The sequence below is a fragment of the Citrus clementina genome, unplaced genomic scaffold (assembly GCF_000493195.1).
Source record: "Citrus clementina cultivar Clemenules unplaced genomic scaffold, Citrus_clementina_v1.0 scaffold_2, whole genome shotgun sequence".
Lineage (NCBI taxonomy): Eukaryota > Viridiplantae > Streptophyta > Magnoliopsida > Sapindales > Rutaceae > Citrus > Citrus x clementina.
Window position 1 is genome coordinate 29,513,412 of NW_006262688.1, and position 16,973 is coordinate 29,530,384.

A 16,973-nucleotide genomic window follows, 5' to 3' on the forward strand; every position below is an offset into this window, starting at 1 on the left:
AACAGTTGGTGCTCTAGTTGAATTAAAACACCACAAAGCCAGCATTAACCAAAGTAAAATCAGATTGTCTATCATCAAAATTCAAGTTCTAAAGATATTTAAATGGTCTATCTATAACGTCATAATTTTCGGAGCTGCCTGACTACAGGAAACTGAGCACCAACTAAATAGACTCCACTATAACAACAAATGAAAATTCAATTTTACAAAATACTTCTGAGTCCCTAAAAGGTTTTAATAGGAAAATATACCTTCAATATCGAGAGATAGGCATCGGAAAGGCCTGTGTACTTTCCAACCATGGCAATTCTGACCTGTAAATGACCGACACATAAAGATGAGACCCTGGCAGCAATTCTTGATAAATATATACTCTGACTTTTACAACTACTGGGAGACTTACTGGCTCATGTAACCCGTCACAGATTTCAGCCCTTGAAGTCCATTCCTTTAGTAAAGGCTCCTTTGTAGTACTGCAAATCATTACAGATAATTGTATAAAGATGCATGGATGAGAAAAATAATGCCAGGGGATGTACAGAGCCTATACGATCCAGCCAAAAAGTGGAAGGAGGAGAAGCAAGAGTGTTAGACAAACCCTTGAAGGTTCAGCACTTTAAAGATTGCTTCATGAGCCTTCTGATCCTAATCAAGAAGAGAAACACACGTGAGTTTTAAGAATTGGCAATTATATGTAGAAATAAGTTCAGAGAGTACTACAGATTTACTTACTCTTAAAAGCAAGGGAATATGCCATATGTTGGGAACATCATAGAGAGTGATGATGTTTTGCTCCTGAAAAGCATGTGGTATTAGTAAGAAAGAATCTGCAAAGCCGATTACTCAAACAGAAGTGAAACTCAAATGAGATTTTAATCAATTGAACCAACATACCGGAACATGGCAAAACTGAGAAAGCTTTCCCTTTACATTATCATCAAGTGCCTGAAAAATACACTAAGATTTAGAACCTAAAAGCCAGCACTCTTAAGTTGTGCGTGTGTCTGTGACAGAAATAGAGAGATCAATCTACCACTGTGCTGCGACAGGCTAAGATATTTGGTGTCAAGCCCTGGCCTCTAAGTCCCCGAACACTGTGCTGGGTTGGCTTTGTTTTCTGAACAAGGTAAACATTATTTTTTAGAAATTTGTCAAATTTCCAAGTTTATAAATTTAAAAAAAAAATTGGACTGTATAATAAGTTACCTGTTCACCAACAACATTAAGTACAGGCACTAGGCTGACATGAATCAAGCAAAAGTTGCCAGGACCTGAAATAAGGAGAATCGAATAAAATAAGTCAACTAATACAAAATATGAAAGAAAGAGCACTTAACTGTGTCAAATAGTATTGCACTGGAAATATTCTTACCCACACGATATGAGAACTGCCCCAAAGCCTCAATAAATGGCATGGATTCGATGTCTCCTGAAAGCAGAAAATTATCTTTCAATGTAAAGGAAACAGGAAAACAGCTTACACCACCAGATATAAGAACCTTGTTGTTAGTGTACCTATGGTTCCTCCCAATTCTATGACACAAACATCTGCTGGACCTTCCTTTCCATCCACAGGTATCATTGCAACACGCTCAATCCAATCTTGAATTTCATCAGTAATGTGAGGAACAACCTGTAGATGGCAAGAATGCGTGATCGGCATGCATCAAACATTAATTTTATTCTAAGAAATAGAAGAAATATGTGATAAAATCAGCAGTTAAATTATACCTGAACAGTTTTTCCCAAGTAATCACCCTTTCTCTCCTTATCAATAACAGACTGTCAAGCATCAAGAAAGAGTAGAACAAAATCAGAATCTGGCATCCACTCAATCTTATGATTTTTGGCACCTCTAGCTGCTGATGTATGAAAATTAAAAATAGCTATGTAACCCCCACACTTGCCTGGTAAATCTTCCCAGTAGTGATATTATTGTCACGGGTCAACTTGATATCCATGAACCGCTCATAGTTTCCGAGGTCAAGGTCCACCTTTCAGAACCAAAAAAAAAGGCATGAGCAAGAACTTGCTTCAAGCAATCTCCTATCTTTTTTCTAAGATTTTAAGCTTAAACTTTTCATTATTATAAAGGAAGTAAAATGCAAAAGTCCAGGAAGCTGATCCAAAACGAAGTAAATGCATGGACAAAGGTAGAAAATAGACTTGATGGTCAAAAATATACATCCCCCCTGAAAAAAAAAAAAAAGGAAACACAGAGATATTCTCCAAAGTACAACAATAAATAAAAAGGGAAGAAATTTCTCTGTGTACCTCGCCGCCATCGTCCAAGACGAATACTTCCCCGTGCTCAAAAGGAGACATTGTTCCAGCATCAGTGTTCAAGTAAGGATCTAAACCAAATAGATTGAAGTGAGTATTAGGATGATATTGACAATTCTGAACCAGGAACAGAGAAAAAAAAATGATGTAGGCACATTCATTTAAACAAAGGCACATATATTGCAAATTTAGAGGCGCATAAAGAAGAAAAGTGGGACATTTTAATTGTTGCAGAAAAGGTTTAAAACCCAAAAAAGAAATTTTGGAAAGACCAAAAAAAAAAAATCATCCAATATGTTATTCAAGAAATGATGTACTCATTTCAGAAGACTAAAAAGCAATTAATCCAAAAACCAAAAACAAGAAAAATAAAAATAAACAAAAAAAAAAAGATGAGAGGAAGAAGAAGAAGAAGAAGAAGGGAAGTAGAGACCGATTTTAATGCAAGTAACACGAAGTCCACAAGCCTTAAGAAGAACACCAATACTGCTGGCTGTGACTCCCTTTCCAAGTCCACTTACTACTCCACCAGTCACCAAAACATACTTCATCTTCTTCAATGCCCCTGGATCAGATCAGAGCAGGCATGTCATACATATTATTATTAATTATTGTAGCCAGTTTTAACAGAAACAAAAGTTTCCACAAAGAAGATGAAGGAGGCTGGAACCTTTTCTTGGATATTTTACTAATTGAACTGCTCCGTGTGTCAACTTGGAGTTGAACTAACCAAACAAAAGCAACTTATAATAGTAGTAACGTTATCTGCTCTATTTTTCTCTTGGATAAGGAAGTGCAAAGAGCATGAACTAAGCGAAACCAACTTTTTTTTCTTTTCCCTCCCTTTTTGGGTAAATAATATTTAACAAAGAAACCAAGAAACTATCACTAGCTAGCTCAAACGAGTGCTGCAAGAAGAGAAAGAGAGAGAAGAATGCAATGCAGAGAAGAGAGTGATGAAATTGTTTCTGGTTTTGGTGAGTGTTGGCGGCCTTTTATATACAAATTGTCACCCTTAATCGACCCCATTACAAAAATTAAAAAAATATGAAAAAGATTTTTCTCTTTATCTGTTTTTTAGTTTATATATAAATAAAATAAAAGGTCTTGAACATTGTGACCTCGAATGGGAGGCCCTTTTCCCTTTATTTATTTATTTTTTTTTTGGGTGTCTGGTGTCCTGAGCAAAGCAGGTCCCTGTGAGCCCTGTGACAGCAGGCAAGTCCCTGGACCCTGGCTCCGCACCCCAACATCAATATTTAAAAAAAAAAAACAATTAATATAAAATTATTTCTGATACTCCATTAACTAAATTAACTAAACTAATCTGCTTGTTAACAAAAGACAAAAGATAGAGGAGATATTTAAAACAATGTTATCTCCATGTTACTAAGGTTATGACTAATTCATTATAGCCTTCAACCTTCACAATCATATAAAATATTTTTATTACTTAATCTGTAACTTGAAAGAGTCTTGGATACTCCGATAACAATGCGTCATATAATTAAATTAAATTCTTTATCATGTTTACACTGATATTTTTTTATGATTGGTTAAAGCTTGTGCTTGGCAAGATATTAATGGAAGCGAGCATTAAACCTAGGAGCTCTAATTCGGCTTGTTTGCGTTTATGTATGCGTGTTCAAATATACAAGCCTAGCTTAATGTTCCTTTTATATTTTCAAAGGGCAGGTTTCTTCAACACACACTGATTTTCGTTTTAAATATAATCATTTTTCTTGATATTAGACTGGTCTTGGTATTAAGTGTAATCATCTTCTGTCCCAATCAACAAAGTGGAATTTTAAACATCGAGTTGAATTCACATGAAATGTTATGTATTTTGAAATATATTACATTTCAAGTTTATAGATGGTAAAACAAAAAATGGGTGGGAACCTACTTTAATGTAACATATATCCGATAGTCAATTTTTTTAAAAAAAATTACTTTTTTTAATATATATTAAATCATTTACTAATTTAGATTCGAGCAAAGTAAAAGACCACATTAGTGTGGTAGAGAGGCTGGTATTTCCAAGATTTGAACCGAATAACTTAGTTAAGTTATAATAACTCTCATGCCAACTAATCTATGCACTTGTTCGTAAAAAAAAAAAAAAAAATTACTTGATAACACCGCAACCCTCACTTTAATTTTTTTTAATGTAATTTTATTTTTTAAAATTTCAATGACTTTTTAAGGTAAAACTGTATCTTTTCAAGAAAATATAAAGATTTGTTAACTATTGAATAAAAAGGTGAATTTGTCGAGATTTAAAAAAAAAACTACTTAAAATATAAAAAGATTAAGATAAAACATAAAAAGTGAAAATTAGAAGTTTGGTATATGTAATACATGATATGCACATGAAAATTAACTAGCTGACAACAAAATACAGCAAAAACATGCATGAAAGCCCTATTAATTAAAAGAATCTGATTGTTTCCGGCAACAGAGTGGGAAACTGACCAAACTTTAATTATAATCACTTTCACTTTACGAACAAATACTCACATATCACTTATTTTGCATCCCCTTTAATGAGTAAACAGTGAATTGTTTACTCAAAAGCATCAAATTCAGATTTGAACGTAATTTTGATTCACATGGGACCATATCTTGGATTGAAGAGGGGAAAAAGGGCATCAAATTTAGCGAAGGCGGTGAGGTAAAGCTTTTAACAAAGGGTAGCCAAAACAAGAAAGTGATATGGCTTTAATCTAAATCATCATCATTTATTGCTTCACCCAAATGCCAAATTCATATTATTTTTCTCATTTTGTAAATGTAACGCAAGTTTGATTACGATATTGATTAGTGTTAATACCACATAAATCATTATCATTTTACTTAATTTACGTTTCATATAATGCACAGACATTTGCACTTAAAAACGACATTGGGTTCAAAATTTTGAGGTTTATATTGACCAAAAGTCAGTATTTGGATATAAATATTAAAGCAAAATACGTGTACAATAATAGTAAAGTGGGAGTTAATGAGGGCACTACTTAGAATTAATTAACGAGACCCCACAACTTTTATGGCCAATAAGAAGCAAACAACAAGGACCCACGTAGCCCTTATCCCATGATTTATGATTCCCAACGGCGAGGCTGCGTAGGATTTGTGACCACCACACCCCCTCCCTGATTTGCTTATCCCTAATTCGGAGAAACCTTAAGTGAAACTGTAGTATCGTGTCACAATTATATTTAATCGTTAAATGTTAGTAGACTCTATCAATTTAAGTATATTTAACGGCTGAATATAATTATGGCACCGAGTTGCACCGTAGCCTAATCCCTCTAATTCTCTCTCTTTCTCGTATTTAATATCATTTATTATTTATTTTCTAATAAAAGGCTCTTATCCGATGAGACCGATTAGAGAGAAAATTGAAAATTAATTTGACGAAATAGAAAAAAGGAACAAGAGTCATGATAAGGCGACGACTCTATCTTGTTCCGTGGGGAAGGAAAGGATATTCCAATCCCAACAAAACGAAATTCAAGCTAAAACCCCACTTTCCGAAAGCACCAAAAAGAGGGATAGAAACTTGAGAACCAAAAAAACCCACATTAATAAGAATAATAATAACAATAATAAGGACGGGGACAAATTTTCAGAAAATGTACCAAGAGGATTATCAAAATAGAATCCTTTCTTTTCAAGAAATCCACCTAACTACCAAACCAACTTCCAACAAACCCATCAATGGCTCTTTCATTCTCTCTTCATATGTTGTGTATATATATATATATACTCGTTCTATAAACAACAATAATTTAATAAACAGCACTCGTCGTGTTATAATAAATAATACGGTCAGTCAAAAATACCGTTATTTTTTTCATTCCCATTCCCTTTCCTAACTTTATGAGAAGGAGTTCAATTAGTCGATTTTCTAATAGCTCTTATCATTATTAAACTAAGCAAATTAAAATTGGTCTCAGAAATTTTTTATGGTAACTTTAATTGTTTTTTGATGTTAAATATATTGTTATATGTACGAAGTATAATTAATCATTTTTTTTTTCTTGTGATTGGATGGTGAATTTACCGTCTGTACTACATAATAATAAGTTTGAAGATCTCGTACGTAAGTAGAATTAATTAGATGGTTCTATCAAGTTTCGTGGTCATGGACATGGCTTCATGGATTGTTTTGTACCAACCGTTCAAAGGAGACCCAAATCAACATCACCTAGCTAGAACTAGAATATCTCTTTAGTCAAATCTCACTATTTGGATAATATTTAGCTGACATTCATCCAATCAATGTTTATTTGTTGTTCCATCTTCTTCTTTTGTTGCTTTTCTCTTTTTTTATTTTTCCGTTTTGTTCCTACTCGGCGATTAGCATTTACAATCACTTTTGTGCTTTTCTAATTGTTTATACGAACAACCGTGGTTTTGAAAGTAGAAAAATTTTAAAAGTTGAAAAAATGTCGGATGAATTCAGTTACCATTTTTGACTTTGAATCGCCTGCTTCATTCAGAAATAATTGGAGGGAAACTTGAAACGAAGGTGTAGGTTACATTTATCTTATAAATTTTTTTTTTGTTTACTTTAATTGTAATTAATCACATGATATTAACTATATTTTTATCGTAGACGAATAAAAGGCGAAAAGATGTGCTATAAATAATTATTAATCCTTACTTTGATCAATTTAATTCCCCAAAAAAATCGGCATTCTCGTAATCATGTCAAAAGACTCAAAACCGCATGCTTCTTTTTATTTTTTTATTTTATTTATTTTTTTTGAAATACTTTTTTGTTATTAATTTCCATGTTCTAGAAGAGTAGAAGTACAGTTAAAAATTCCATCTTTTAAAAACATTTTAAATCTTTATATGTCTTTTTTATAATTCATTTGTTTAACTTTTTTTAAAAAAAAATTCATTTGCTGAACAATTTTTCTATTCAATATTATGCTTATAAGTTTGTATCGACATGTCACTAATCAGTTGTTGTATTGTATTAAGTAAATCACCTATCATTGAACCAAATGTATATGCCATAATTTTTATTTTTTATTTTTGTGTCTCAACTTTATAAGCTGTAGATTTTATAAAAACTGACAATGGAATCTCCCTCTTACTTTAAAGACTTGGCTATATGGTTAAACACTCTATTTTGTCCTCCCTCAGTAGAGTTTCAAATTGTCTCAAAACCTCTACGATTATCCCATCTATATAAATAACTAAGATATGAAGGTGCATCCTCATCAAATGACACAATGATTGGTAAGTTTGAGAATAATCTCGAATCTCTAAGTAGGTTTGATTAGGATGATACTATAAATGCACATTTTAGAAAGTATTCATCTCCATAAAATATATTGATTTTTTTTTTCTAAATGAATGTCACATTACTTGAAAATAATAATAATAATAATTACCATACAATAATACTTAGAGATTGTGTATCTTGTAGATTAAATAACGGGTTATGTTAAAAAAAAAAATACTCATTTCACTATTAGGACTGGAACTGGACAATTTTGACAAAGAGTAATGATACAGCCACAAACTCTTGTACAAACTTATTTTGTACAAACTGACGTGGCATTAATTCATTGGTTGAATGAAAATATAAATTAATAAAAATAAATCATGTGGGCCAAGTGATATTTAATTCAACCAATCTTACCATGCCACATCAGCTTGTACAAAATAAGTTTGTACAAGAGTTTGTGGCTGTATCATTACTCTTTGACAAATTGTTGAAGGCTTGTTGAAATATTGTAAAAAATAGTCCTTTTCTTCCAAATAATACTCCCAATAAAAAATATAAAGAAATTAATGTAGAATTAGATTTTAAAAAATGAAAAAAAAAAAAAGAAAGAAAAGAAGAAGTAGTTGAGCCAAGGCGAGTACACGCTGTGCTGACACGCTCGATCCTCGCCTAAAGTCGCGCGGCATCGAGGAAATCGCAGGTGGACCCTACGGCTAACAACTGGACACGTCATCTCAGCATGGCACCACGTAGGCTCCGACAGTGCCCCAAGTCAACGTGAAAAATAATTGTTTAGTTGTACAATGAGGTTGAACACAACAGTTTGACTTGTCAAATACGATTCCACGAGGCAACACGTAATAAACTACAAACCTTAAATTGAATTTTCAATTTCATCATTTTCATGCGGATGGTTTTTGGTGGGACTTGGGAGTGCTTTCTAATATCCGATAAAGTCTATATAATCAAGGCGACAAGGCGCAACGCATGTGTTATTTTAAATTATAATTTACCCAACCAATTAGGTCATGTAATCAACCAGGTGCTTCTTTTTACCAAAGCCGATTAATGTATAAAAGTATTTACAGTGAGTTTGGAATTGAAGTGTTGTAGTTTTTAAGCTACAGTTGCTGTGGAAAATAAACTGTAATTATGAAATAAAAATTAACAATATGTAATAAATATAAATTTTAAATAATAATTTTGATAAAATTATTACAGATATAATAGATTTTTCATTGTATAAGTGAAAAATCATATTAATATATCTTCTAAACTACAACAACTAATATTTATCAAACACTTTAGTACTGTAACTTTTAAATTACAGCTGTCAACCTCAATTCCAAACGCACCCTTAAGGGGCTGTTGTTGTTTGGTTTGATGAAAGAAGTTTGTATTGCGTAGATTAAATAAACTTGTAATTAAAAAATAGATGAAATAAGTTGTTTTTATGTGTGGATGAAATAAATTATTGATTAAAAAAAGTAGTTTGGTATTGTTATAATTATTATGAATTTAATAGGCAGGGTAGATACATTATATAAATTTCAATACAAAAGTGTTTTTTATTATGTAATGATCAAAATATGCGTAAGTTTAAATTTTCTTTATTAAAATATTAAGTTTCTTATTTAGAACTTTAAGATATGTGGTTTCTTATTTAATAAACTACTTATACAAAATAATGTTAAAATAAAGAAACTTGTGAAATAAATAATTTTTAAAAACCTACCAAACATTACTGTTATGAAAATTTACTAAATAATATAGCATTTCAACCTCAATTCCAAGTGGGACTTTAGTTATTTACATGTTATCTAATTTTCTTTTTAAAGTAAAAATAATAAATAAATGAGCATGTATAAATAAAACGTAAATTTGTTCAAAAGGTCAAAAAGAAATAGAAAAAGAAAAAAAAAAGGAATTAGGAAATGATATCATGGGCAGGGCAGGATAGTATTGGATGGGACTGTGTTGTTGGGTCGTCAGTGATGATGAAAATACGGAAGTCCATGTCGGTTAAAGACAGTTAGCCACGTAAGTTACACGTGTTTTTTCTCACCCACTTGACCGTTGACAGTTCTTTTGTACGGCCTCCTCCGTCCCCACATTCCCTTCCCCCTGCCGACAATTTACTTTTTCTCCATTTTTTTCAAAAGGAAACTATAGAATATTTTTCAAAATTCATTTTTTTTTCTTTACTATTAGAATACATCTCAACCAATTATTAAAAAAAAAAAAGAAGAAAATATATTTTATTAGAAATCAGTGTGAGTTAATCATTTTATATAACATAATTTAAGAATCTTCTCTCATATATATCTGATACCACGTAATTTCACTTTTTAAATTTTAACAGCTGTAGACTTAAAACAGAGCATTAAGACCGTTACGCGATACTTGTAGAATTTAAAAAAATCTTAAGAATTTTTATATAAAATATAAAAAATAATTGTAAAAAGTGAAAGTCGGTCTTTGCACACCTAATCTAATCTATGACTTTATGCATTGGATAAAAATATGATTTAACAATTCTCAGTAATGTCAAAATAATAACATTTTTTTTTTGTTAGAAATTTATTATTTTTTAGAATTTTAAAATCAAAATTTTGAATTTGGCCCGTAAAAATTTATCCCGAACTCCACCCTGAGTGGACTATTCTTATTACCACCCACAAAGCGCACACTCTATATTAAGAATTTAAAAAAAAAATTATAATAAAATATATTTTGAAGTTTTGATCATTGATTAATTTTTCTTTTTTCGGCATACGTATGAAGACTCTAGTATTCTCCAAATAAGTTGTGAAATTTTTTTACCGGTAATGCGTTTGAAGAATGAGAAATATATTCCAAACAAACGATCAAGAAATTTACGTAGGTTTTGTAACATCAAAATGGTCCATAACAGGCCCTACACTTTAACGAATTGACGTGAACGGACTGCGAATTTGTGATTGTCGTGCCAAATGAAGCGTGGCCAAATACACTTACTTAACAAGAAACTAACTGAATGACACGTGTGAATTAATTAACTAAAAGGTTAGATTTAGTCAAGTACCTATAGATGATAAATTGCCGACATCCTCCTTATTTGACTCCCGCGTCCGTTATTAATTAGGATCGTTTACATCAAGCAACATCTACTAAAATCTCAATTGAAAATGAGACACAATGCTAAATTATTAATTAATGTGTTCAAAATAAAAGATGGGAAGAGATTCCGTTAATTTTCTAAATACAGTAAAAATTTTGATAAAATAATAACACTTGCGATTGAGAAAATTTTATTAATGAAGTGAATTTTTAATTAATTGAATTATATTTAGCACGTTGACCTTAAGTCGGTAACTAATAAAACTTAGTATTTAAAATTGATATTTTGATTTATTAAAATTTTTTAACATAATTTTTTTAATAATTTAAGAAAGCACAACTCTAAATGGATTTAAATTATCATTAATCTAGTCAACTTTGTATGTGAGAGGTGATAACATCATAAGATTTCACCCAATAGTCACAATTCGTTACTCTTATGTGTTTAACTTTGATGTGTAACACCTATGGCCTACAATTTAACTCACAAGAGTATTGCTTTAGGAGCATCCAAAAAAGTTGTCCTTACTTTAATGAGCTAATTTTAAAAAAGATAATAAAATATAATAAATAACTAAAGACAACAAACATTTCATTAAAAAAAAATAAAAAATAAACTCATTCACTTTATTAATTTTGTCATTCAGTCTAAGTATCTTTATTATACTTATCATCTGTAATTAAATAAAAATATTATAAATTTTTCATCGTACAATCAAATCAATATAACTTTCAGGTATCATCTGTAATTAAATAAAGATATTATAAATTTATCATCCGTACGATCAAATCAATATAATTTTCAGATTATAATAGTTAATATCTGTTAAATATTTTAATACTCTATATGTATAGGGGTTGAATTTTATAGTGTAAGGTTATCAATCAAACTAACTTCTTTCACGTCCGTTGGTTTTATTAGATAATAAAAACAAAGAGAGACGAGAGAGAAAGGAATAAAAACAAAATGAAGAAGAGAAGATACATTTATCCCGAAAATATCGCAAACGGTTAAAACGACATTTTACTATAGCGTAGAAGTTTGGAGAAATAATTTGAAAAAGATCACATTCACATGGGGTGTTAATTTCCAAAAAAGCAAAAAGGGGAACCGCTGATGCGAAATTGCAAAACCGGGCGGGAGTCACCACATGTGCCAATTCTGCAAAAGCAATAAAGACAGGACCATACGTACAACACTGAAACACAACACAACCGATCCTTTTAACTGTTAACCGCTCCTCAAGTGGGGCGTGCTGGAGCACACTGATGTGTTCAGCATCTCTGTCGCCGCCCCACCTGTCTGTCTCTATTGCAAACATCTCTGCAGTTTTATAAAATAAAAATTAAAATTAAAATTAAAATTAAAAATTAAAAAAAAAAAAAAAAACAGATTGCAGGACACTCTGAACTGAAAGAGCAGAGAAAATGCCAATTCTTAAAGAAATATTTTTATTTATTTTTACGGTTTGTTCGGTCAACTTCATCACATGAAACTCTATTTATTGTCTCATCTGCAGCGCACTGCACCGAAAAAACACCACGATGCTTAATTGCTTATGCTTGTGCAGTTACTACTAATTAAATATGTTATTAATGAGTGATAATAAATACTTTATTATTATTATTATTTTGTTTCCTAGATAGCCGTGAGGCGATCGCAGTTCTCTGAAACTCGCCGCCCTTTTTGACAAAGGCGTCATGGGCGCCCCTGTGGCGTCACCTCACCGACGCCAAACTCCTCCTCTTACTAATTCCATCAACGACGTCGTTTCACATGGCGGGTGCCCGACCGCAATTGCTGGAATTCTCCGGATATTAATTGCCGATGGCATTAACTAATGTCGAGAGACTCTGCTGCGAGTGGTGTGTAATGTTATAATATCATGTCGGAAAATTATTGTTTGTTTTGATAATTTTTATTTATTAAGTGGTTTAATATATAAATGGTAATCTTTTCCTTCAATTTTGTAAGCATATCATTTTTTTTTTACAAAATTAGGTGAAGTTTTAATCAAAATTATATGTTTCTTTTTTTTTTTTTTTAGTGCATCACGCACCTGTGACAAGTAAACAAGCAATCAGAAATAACTATGTTTATACCTTCGTCAAGTTAAGAATATTAATTTTGGTCTTAATTTGAGTTAGTTATAAATAAGAATAACTTTACGTTGTAATAAGTTTCACAATTTTATCTTAAGAGGAACTTGCCTCAACATATGTAGTGATAATTATTTATTTATATATTTTAAAAAATTATACGTTACATTACATTAAAAGTTTAAGATAAAATAAAATATGAAAATTAAATTAATACAGTGAAACTATAGCTGACATTACAATATTAATTTAATTTAATATCATAAATAAGCAAGGAAATAAATAAAGAATGCACCGATTGCCGGTGGAAACATGGGGCGCTGGTTAACATGTTAACGGCGATATTATATTAGAGAAATCGTTGTGAAAATGTAATTTAATTAATAGATGGTATCTATAGCCCTAAAAGTGAGTGAGTATGGCTATAGTCAGCCTCGTGAGAGCACTTGCCAACACTCTTTTTTTTAATAATAAACTGATTCTCTAAGAAAATGGTTTGATACTTTGTTGTCACCAATAATTGTAAAATATATATATATATATATATATATAACAAAAAAAGGATAAAACGTACTTTAAAATTGTCAAAAATTGTAAATGAACAAAGTTCATGAGCAAAGTTGAAACTTTTGCTGCTATACAGACAAACACAGCGTTGTTGGGAGAATGAGATTTCTGTAATTTTTTTTTTTACTTTTATTTTATATGCCAAGCCAAACTTTTAATGTGCAACAAAGAATAATTAAATGTTGGCATTTTAAACGACAATTGTTTTCAGGCACAAGATTGATTGAAATTTGACGTGCAAAGCCTTGAATCAGTGTGGATTCAAAAAAGTTCCAGTTGAAAATTCTCACAAGAATGAGTACGGGCTGACGAGGATTAGGGAAGTTCTTTGTCAGCAACAGCGCATGAAGCCAAGCAAATGCCGTGCTTGACATGTTGATTTTCGACTTTCATGGAAAGTGCTCATTTTCTCAGCACGTTTTGTGCAGCTCTTTTTCACACAAATCTTGTTTTTCGTCGGCTGCAGAAATAGTCTTGCTAACCTAACCAAGCTGCCTTTACCATGCATTATTTATTATTATTTTTTAAATTTAAAAAAAAAAATCAAGAAAAATATTTTCTTCTATCATAGTCCGTAGAGAGAGAGACAGAGAGACGGAAAGCTGATTACATGTTTGATTTGGATTTTGGAAAACAAGTGATAGAGACCCATCGTATATAAATTTGTTTTTCTATTATCTGTTTACATTTTTCTAATTACCTGTTACGTGAGGAAAGGTTAACGACACCATTTTTAACTTCTCCTTTTGAAGAATATAAATTATACAATACGTAATCCCAAGGGGCCATGGACTCGGGCCGCCAAAAAAAAAAAAAAACCAATTGGAAAATAGAAACTATTATTTACATTTTGTACCCTAATATACGTTTTGCGTTTTGTACGTTAATATATGTTTTTTTTTTTATGATCTGACCCCAATAAGTTCCATCGACTTCCATTATGGGGCTACAGTTTTAGATGCATTTCCATTGTAACTTGGCCCCCTTAACTTATGTTCTTTTTTCATTATGCCCCAGCTTCCCGGCTCCATGACCAAGCGGCTGAGTGTTGAGAAACTATCCATTCATAGGAGGAGGCTAAGCCACTATCCCTTCCGTGATTTAAGCCCTTGAGTGTGCGAATATGACTAGAATTTTCTTTTAGAGATTTGAAAAACAAATTCCATTTATTTTGAGCCCATATACTCAGATTTTTAGATAGAGTCCCGACATATTCTTGACTGACAACCATCGTATGTGGTAGCGTTTTTTTTGAAAAAAGAACTTTTTTTCAACTACCAAATCAACCATTTTGTGAATTATTATTATTATTTTTTTCGGTGCTAGTAACAGAAAAATGGAACTTTCCAACCACCATACCTAACCCAATCTCATAAGTTTGAAGATTTTATGCCTTGTCTCGGCATTGGCAAGGCCATGTGAGTTTTGATACCCCACAACGCCTTGTTCTTTTCAGTCCCCCCCAAAATTCATTTATTGTCTTTTTTACCGCTTCTGTAAAACCACTCGTACATTACATGATGCCCTACAAGGAGAAATGTGGAATCACATTTCACAAACCAGCAGAGCTCTCTGCAAGCATGTGGAAAATTATTAAATATGGTGTGGACTGTTATCTCTTCACCAGTACATGTTACCATTTTCGTGTAACAAATTCATGTGGAATTTAATCTCTCCGTATGGCCTTAATCACTTGATTCGTGCTTAATTTGATGGCGGATCTTTTCTCGTGGACATCGGGTGGACTTTTAGCTTTGTTTTCTGAAGATTTTGTCTTCCAAGAAAAGCAAAAATATTGTACTGTATATCTGCTATTTGTTTGTCATTATTAATGGAACATGGTCTCCATCGTTACAGACACACACACACACACACACACACACACACACACACACACACAGTCTTTGAGATAAATAAAAGTCATGGTGCATGTGATGACCGATCGATGATAATTTAAAATGACAATGACCAATTAATGCATGCCTACGAATTGCTTCCAATTTCCAAATGAGAGTAGGTGTGGGAGCTTTTGCCTTTTGCTGTTCTCGGAACTTCAATCCCTCATTTCTTTTTTAAATCCCAAAAGAGATTCACTTGTTCTCGTGAGAGGAAGATTGCTAGAGCCTAGAGGCGTTAATTTATTGGTGATGGAGGTTCTTAACATTTCTTATATTTTCAGTTTCAAACTTTCAACACACCTTTTGATGCAAGAGTACTGTAGGCAAATTGTTGTTAATGCTCTTAAATACCATTGTTTTGAGTAATTAATCTCTAAATTTCGGCTGAGTTTGCGAGTATTCCGCTGGACTACCACAGCCCAGCTGCAAAACAATAATTTTTTTATTGTCTGAGAGTGTAAATATTTGTGATAGTCAAGCAGCTTCGCTGTTACAGCGCAGTCAGTATTCTCCTATGGGGGGGGAGCCTTAAGTTTTCTGGTCAAGTGACAATTTATTACATCAAGATGACTTGTGAATAGATTCAAGCTTAGACGAGCTTTACTAGTGAGGAGGAGGAGGAGGAGGACGCTAAGGTGTCGTTTGTCAAATTTCCCAGCAGTTTGTTAAAATGCAGTCATCGTAGCATAGCAAAATCGTATCCCCATTTCTTTCAAAAGGAGAAAAAGAAAAAGTCCTGCTCCCGACCATTTACTGTTTGCATGTGTTTGGCTCTGGAGACCATGTGGGTGTGATGATATAACATGCAGACAACATTCATGTCGATGATACAAAATTGACTGTCGTTGTACATTTTTTGGAACATGAAGGTAAAATGTGCTGCTGCCACACAATCTCTGCCAAAAGATTTTCCTTTATTTATTTATTTATTTTTAATTTTCTAGTTTTATGTGTGTAGAAGAAAAAAATCTTATCTGAATTGAGACGTCTCAATCTCCACCACGTTATACTGACTATAAAATCGTCTAATAAATCTCGGTCTTTTATGCATACTCATTTTGAAATCAATCAATCACGAGTTTAAGTTGAAAATAACTAGGAAAAATTAAAAAAAAAATGTTGAAAAAAATGTCTCATATAAGACTTTTCTCATTTAAACTTGTACACCGGAGATGTGCATAAATTGTTTGGGAGATTAAAAAAATTGAATAAAAAAAAGAAGGGGGGGGGGGGGGGGGGGAAAAAAAAAAAAAAAAAAGCAGTCAATAAAGGCAGTCCATGTCCATGTGAGGAGGAAAGACCGACCCGGTAGTTATGGAAGTTAAGTGTCAACAAAAATCATCAAAAAGCAAAAATCCAAAAGCTTGTCCCACCATTATCCTCTCGAGGGCCAAGCGTGAGAGTCTTTTTAGCCCTACGGAATCATATGTTTCTTTAACCCAAGATTGATTCATCCGTGTGAATTTAACATTTACTTAACTTGTTGTGTAATCAACTGAGTAGTAGACGAGTAGGGCCTTTGTGGTGAGCAAGAAAGTAGAAACGACTGATAAAGATTAAAGAACACATTGAAATCACAGAGAAACCACGTTGATAAAAATGGAGCCGTGCGAGAGATACCCAGCCCACCCATTTGATGCCATTGGACCACGTCAGCTGACTATTTTGGTTTCCCCTTTGTGGGGATGAATTGAATTGAATTAACTTCCGTTGCGCTTAAACAGCTCTCACATGATTATGTCACCCAGTCAATTTCTTCTCGAGTCATGACACTC

General features: G+C 32.4%; 1 protein-coding gene across 1 annotated transcript in view; it reads right to left on the reverse strand.

Moving 5' to 3' along the window:
- Window positions 1-3,303, reverse strand: part of LOC18050369 (CTP synthase) — a 6,112-nt gene extending 2,809 nt beyond the window's left edge. Inside the window, exons 1-14 of the mRNA XM_006448486.2 lie at window positions 2,954-3,303; window positions 2,717-2,848; window positions 2,275-2,354; window positions 1,908-1,994; window positions 1,732-1,782; window positions 1,516-1,633; window positions 1,373-1,429; window positions 1,207-1,271; window positions 1,034-1,117; window positions 895-945; window positions 733-795; window positions 599-645; window positions 404-473; window positions 252-314 (exon numbers count right to left, since the gene is read on the reverse strand). Coding sequence (XP_006448549.2) covers window positions 252-314; window positions 404-473; window positions 599-645; window positions 733-795; window positions 895-945; window positions 1,034-1,117; window positions 1,207-1,271; window positions 1,373-1,429; window positions 1,516-1,633; window positions 1,732-1,782; window positions 1,908-1,994; window positions 2,275-2,354; window positions 2,717-2,834 — 954 coding nt within the window. The 5' untranslated portion in view covers window positions 2,835-2,848; window positions 2,954-3,303. The remainder of the gene's footprint in view (window positions 1-251; window positions 315-403; window positions 474-598; window positions 646-732; window positions 796-894; window positions 946-1,033; window positions 1,118-1,206; window positions 1,272-1,372; window positions 1,430-1,515; window positions 1,634-1,731; window positions 1,783-1,907; window positions 1,995-2,274; window positions 2,355-2,716; window positions 2,849-2,953) is intronic.
- Window positions 3,304-16,973: the final 13,670 nt, after the last annotated feature.